At 29.3% G+C, this 5193-nt stretch overlaps 1 protein-coding gene across 3 annotated transcripts; it reads left to right on the forward strand.

Annotated features, from left to right (window-relative positions):
* Positions 1-5193, forward strand: LOC126834196 (uncharacterized). 3 transcript variants are annotated; one of them, XM_050565972.1, is made up of 11 exons: positions 1-116; positions 433-589; positions 1717-1770; positions 3014-3067; positions 3335-3414; positions 3540-3708; positions 3795-3853; positions 4377-4542; positions 4632-4690; positions 4792-4972; positions 5057-5193. In XM_050565972.1, exons 2-11 carry the CDS (start codon positions 493-495, stop codon positions 5110-5112), a joined length of 975 nt encoding a protein of 324 aa, XP_050421929.1. In that variant the 5' UTR covers positions 1-116; positions 433-492; the 3' UTR covers positions 5113-5193. The 3 variants fall into 3 exon arrangements, with proteins under 3 accessions (XP_050421929.1, XP_050421911.1, XP_050421920.1); XM_050565954.1 differs by lacking the exon at positions 1-116 and adding an exon at positions 155-278; XM_050565963.1 differs by lacking the exons at positions 1-116; positions 3014-3067 and adding an exon at positions 155-278.

The following is a 5193-nucleotide window of genomic DNA, read 5'->3' on the forward strand; positions in this document are numbered from 1 at the left end:
ATGTGTGTATCTAGCAAACCCCTTCATCTTCCACCTTGCCATCGACCAAATACACCCAAAAACATTTGGCCCGGCCAACATTGTTTTTTACACTTGTGCCAGAATTCGAAAAACAAGTAAAAAATACTTATTCGACTGTTTATTTATTATAATACTTCGGTGTCCGTAGTCGTTTTATTTTACACGTATTCGTTTGAATTGTATTTCTTTAAAAAAGTACTATGCATTTCAAAAGTGCTGTTATACTTTGCGCGTTGTATCTCATAACGTCAGCATGGGTAAGAGTATTAATTAGATAACGATTTATCTCAGATAAAATGTCTAAAATTAATTAACGTTGGTTTGAGAGAACAGAATACATAATATGTGTAAATCTGCCACGTCATTGCAATACACATTAAGTATAACTTTAACTAAATATATTATTTTTAGAGCTTTGGACTGAACAGTGAACAACTGACTGAAATTATTAGGCTGTACGAAAATCACAAAATGTCATCTAGTGAAATTACCGCAGAAACTATCACGAAATTTAAGAAAGAATTTTTTGGAATACAAGAGCCTGAGAAAATTATTCCTTGCGATTCAAGTAAGATATAGTTTTTAATTTTCCATTCATCATATTATCTACAGGCATTTAAAGTGGAGCAATAAGATATACTATAGTCTATAATATGTCAATCATATTGCATAAAATTGAGCGTATTACTCTGTAAAATTAACATTCAACTGCTAAGTATTGTTGGAAACTTTTATACAAGGTGTTTCATATTGGGAAAATTCTAGAAACATTAACATTTTGACAACTATTTATTCTCTATACAGGGTGTCCGCCAAAGATAGACAATTGAAATAACTTGCTGGCAATTGAGCTAGTTTTGGGTAATTACTTTTAATGTGGTTTAAGTTTAAAGTGTAGGATGGGTGGTGGAGTGCGATATAGTTTCGCGTGCAGATAAAAATAACTATTTAATTCCCATCCTAATCATTAACCTTTAATGACCTAAAAAGTAATAATCCAAAACCAGGTTTATGAACCAGGAAAAATACGGTGCAAATTATTGGCGATAAAATGACTAGCTTGAATTTAAAAAAAATGTAACAAACCAAATTTAAAAAAGTAAAATAGTTAAGTGCGATAAAAAAACGTGGTGCTTATAGTGTATAAATTATATAAAAAAATAAATCTTAAAAATATTCACTAGAACAAAAGTTATTTCATTTGTCTTATCATTGTGGGACACCCTGTATATGCATATACGTGTTTTACTCTTATACGTTTTATCAGTATGAACTTCTTTTTTTTTTTTAACAATATGTTTGTTGAACATATGGTTTAGTTAAACTAGATTTATATAATATTTAATATTTTGTATGCTCATGAATCCCACAAAAACATGTCACTATTTAAACAATATGTGTTATCAGTATTTAACCTACACATATAATATTAATGTACGCGGTGAGTATATTATTATCTATATCTTTCAGAATTCTGAAATATAAATATTAAATTTAAAACGATACCATACAGATGTTTTATTGGCTATTGCTCTTATGTTATGCGTAAGTCCGTCCACTGCGCCGCTTAAAATTATTTACTCACTTTTTTTTAATAAAACAAATTTTTTGGTCACGACAAAAGAAAAACGTACTACTTTTTAAAATAAATTGTTATACTTACAGTTTTTTTTTCTCTATTCCCTTCGACTTTAGGTCCAAAACTACCAACTGAGCCAACTGCCATGACCGAAGACGATACTTGTACAGGTACTAATTTATTAACTAAATTTAAATAATAACATCGGAGTTCAAATATACCGTTTATTAATAAAATAATATAACAATATCTGAAATCAGCGTAGAGTAATTGGTCACATAAGCGGGTTTTGGTTCGGAGCAGTGAACTTTTATGACCGGCTAAGTTTCCGTGCAGAAAACACCTTTCCCCAGAGAACTTCCCAGTCTCACTGGTCCTATCCACTTAGACGCCCATAGTTATTTTCCACTTATATTTTGTTGTGGTTTTTGATAAAAAATCAGCCATTTTTCAGCCGAGTCTGCAACCACGATAGAACATTTTCATGTCTCGTTGAAGTACCGAATAAATTTAGATTAGTTGTAGATTTATAATTAAAAAAAAAAAAAAATCACATGGAGCTTCCAGTTACAGCATAAGCCAAGGAGATTAAAAAATTTTGTACAATCAAGTTTCTGGCTAAAATTGTAGTGTTTATTATCTGGCCAAAAATAACTTAACATAAAGAATTAAACTAATTTAAATTTATTATTTAGTTCTAATTTGAACGTTGAACGTTCAACATATCTCTTATCTCGTATCAGATAACAGCGTAACGCTTTTTTGATAACGCTTTTTTCGGTTATTTGCCATGGTTATGTGCCAGAGCTAAGACATGAAAATTTCAAAAAATTATTTGAGTTCTGTCCGGTGGTTCCGTTTGTAAAATTAATCGGGTTGGGGAATAAAATTTCGTTATATTCCTTATTCCCTTCGACTTTAGTTCAAAAACTACCAACTGAGCCAATTGTCGTGACCGAAGACGATACTTGTACAGGTATAATTTTAACTAAATTTAAATAATAACACCAGAGTTCAAATATACTGTTTATTAAAATATAACAATACCCGACCGTGTCATATACAATTAAATTCCAACAAAATTCTAAAAAAATGTTTACCTATTTAGAAGTTAGATTTTTTGGTAAAATTTCACGAAATTTAGGATAGAATTTTTTGGAATACGAGAGCCTGAGCTTATTGTTTGCGAATCAAGTAACGTATTGTTTTAAATTTTCCATTCATTATGTTATCTACAAGCATTTAAAGTAGAGCACTAAAACATATTATATTATGTCAATCATATTGCATACAATTGAGCGTGTTACACTGTAAAATTAACATTCAGCTGCTAAGTATTGTTGGAAACAATTTCTACTTTTTAAATTAAATGTTGTACTTACAGTTTTTTTTCTTTATTCCCTTCGACTTTAGGTCAAAAACTACCAACTGAGCCAATTGTCGTGACCGAAGACGATACTTGTACAGGTATTAATTTAACTAAATTTAAATAATAACACCAGAGTTCAAATATACTGTTTATTAAAATATAACAATACCCGACCGTGTCGTACACAATTAAATGTTCAACAATTTTGCCCATTTGATTTTCAACAAAATTCTAAAAAAATGTTTACCTATTTAGAAGTTACATATTTTGGTAAAATTTCACATTACCCAAAAAAAATCACTCTGTACTATAAAAAAAAAAAATGAACGACTTAAAACGAATTGTTTACTAATCAATTTATGTAGATGAGGCCAATGCTGTAGATTTGAAGAAGTTACTGTTGACGTTAGCGTATGAAGATAAGAAAACACACGACAGCTTCAAGGTATTCGGTCTGAAATAACTTTTTAAAACTAAAAACCAATAAAATGTACATCAAATGTAATCAAATATCATAATATTCTAAATTAATAACGCGTTGGTTTTGTGTGTGTAATACATTGGACTTAGACTCAAATGCTTACGTATTTTGAAGTGGAGTTTTTCCTCCGAGTGTTCACTGAACACGCAATGAGTTCTGACCAAAATGGATGTATTGGTGTTCAACAGCTACCAGAGCTATTAAAAGACTTAAAATTAAAAAAAACGGAGATCGAAAATATAGTCGAAAAACATAAAGGTAAAAAAAACAAGTAGACATTTATGACGGTATTTATAGGCCGTTTACTTTATGTCGATAATTTAAAATTTAAAATTCAATTTTAGTCAAATTTGTTATCAATGAAGCGGATTTCTTGTTGATAATGTTGGAAACCAAACCAGAAGTAAGCAGTTGTATATTATGCGGGAAAATTAACAAATATTATTATTATTAATACTATTATTTAAAGATTATTAAATGAAAACTTTACAAAACATCGAACATAATATTATCATTACCTATTAAATAGCATTGATCGGTTAACACTTAAGGAATTTAAATTTTCAATAAGTATATAGTACAATTTTCAATTCTTGAAAATTACAAAAAGTTTAAACGAACAAAGCAAAAAAAAAATCATATTTTCATAAGACAACAAAAAATAAAAAAAATCGTTAAAAGTAATACAAATTTAATCATTTTATTTTTGAAATTTCTATAATTTTATTTTCAGTTTTGTATTTTTTTAATTATAAATTACTAAACGAATATTCATTGTTATTTCTTTGAATATATAAATACATACATAAAAAAACTAAATTCGTTGTTCTCTCTTTATACGAATTTCCAATATTATATTCGTATATAAATACCAGTGAAATGTTCATTTTAAGTATTAATTTCTTTCATGAATACTTACATTATAGGGGTATGGCCTGGACCTAGATCAAATACAAATGCTCATTAATCTGTATCATTTTGATTATATATCTGATACCGGGAGAATTGATCCTAAGGAAGTTCAAGACCTCTTCATAGAGTTTAATATGGCTCGCCCAAAACATGATTCGAAATTGCTGTTCGAATGCAACCGTAAGAATATGTTGTTAAAGTATTCACGTTTCATAAGTTTAGCTATTATATATGATATTTTGAAATAATATTAATTGAAAACCGCACAGGATCCCCTGCGAAAGAGTTGATGGAGTTGGTGTTGGTTACGGCAGAACGTAGCAGGAAGGTAAAACTCATACTTCATTGCTTTGTTATTGTGTATTACATTACCTACTAAGTAACTATTTGATGGTCTAAATGATATTTTTTACTTTGAAAATTGTCCAGAAATACACAAGAAAAGGGTTCATTCATACAACCATAGTGCGGTCTATCTTAAGCGATTTCGTAGAACACGACAAGAACGGTGATTGTCTGCTTTCTAAAAAAGAGTTGGCTACTATGATGAAGTCCATCAAAACGCATTGGTTTGTAATTCCAGACTTGAGTTGTCCTCGAAATAACGAAGGTAGTTTCTCCAATAATATCTATAAACGCTTTAATCATAATTATAATTGACCATCGCTCATAAAAATGTAATTTTCTTTTTTAGGTTCAAAAACATACATTGCAAAATTCTTGAAAATTATGTTCAGCTACTATATGTAAATTACAAGAGAAAATTGAGCTAGCCATTGTACGTGATGGCGACAAGCAATCTTCAAAAATAATATATTGATTTTATCTTGT

The sequence above is a fragment of the Adelges cooleyi genome, unplaced genomic scaffold, assembly GCF_023614345.1.
Source record: "Adelges cooleyi isolate 19-005CV unplaced genomic scaffold, UGA_ACOO_1.1 ACOO_flye_CR_arks_rails_tigmint_CR_PRNA_1, whole genome shotgun sequence".
In the NCBI taxonomy this organism is placed as follows: Eukaryota; Metazoa; Arthropoda; class Insecta; order Hemiptera; family Adelgidae; genus Adelges; species Adelges cooleyi.

What these genes read in the sequence shown, in the direction of transcription:
- LOC126834196 (XM_050565954.1), top strand. Translation starts at nt 222, where the DNA reads ATGCATTTCAAAAGTGCTGTTATACTTTGCGCGTTGTATCTCATAACG. An exon ending in AAACACACGACAGCTTCAAG is followed by an intron (nt 3,415 to 3,539) that starts GTATTCGGTCTG and finishes CATTGGACTTAG; the next exon opens with ACTCAAATGCTTACGTATTT. An exon ending in ATTGCTGTTCGAATGCAACC is followed by an intron (nt 4,543 to 4,631) that starts GTAAGAATATGT and finishes AAAACCGCACAG; the next exon opens with GATCCCCTGCGAAAGAGTTG.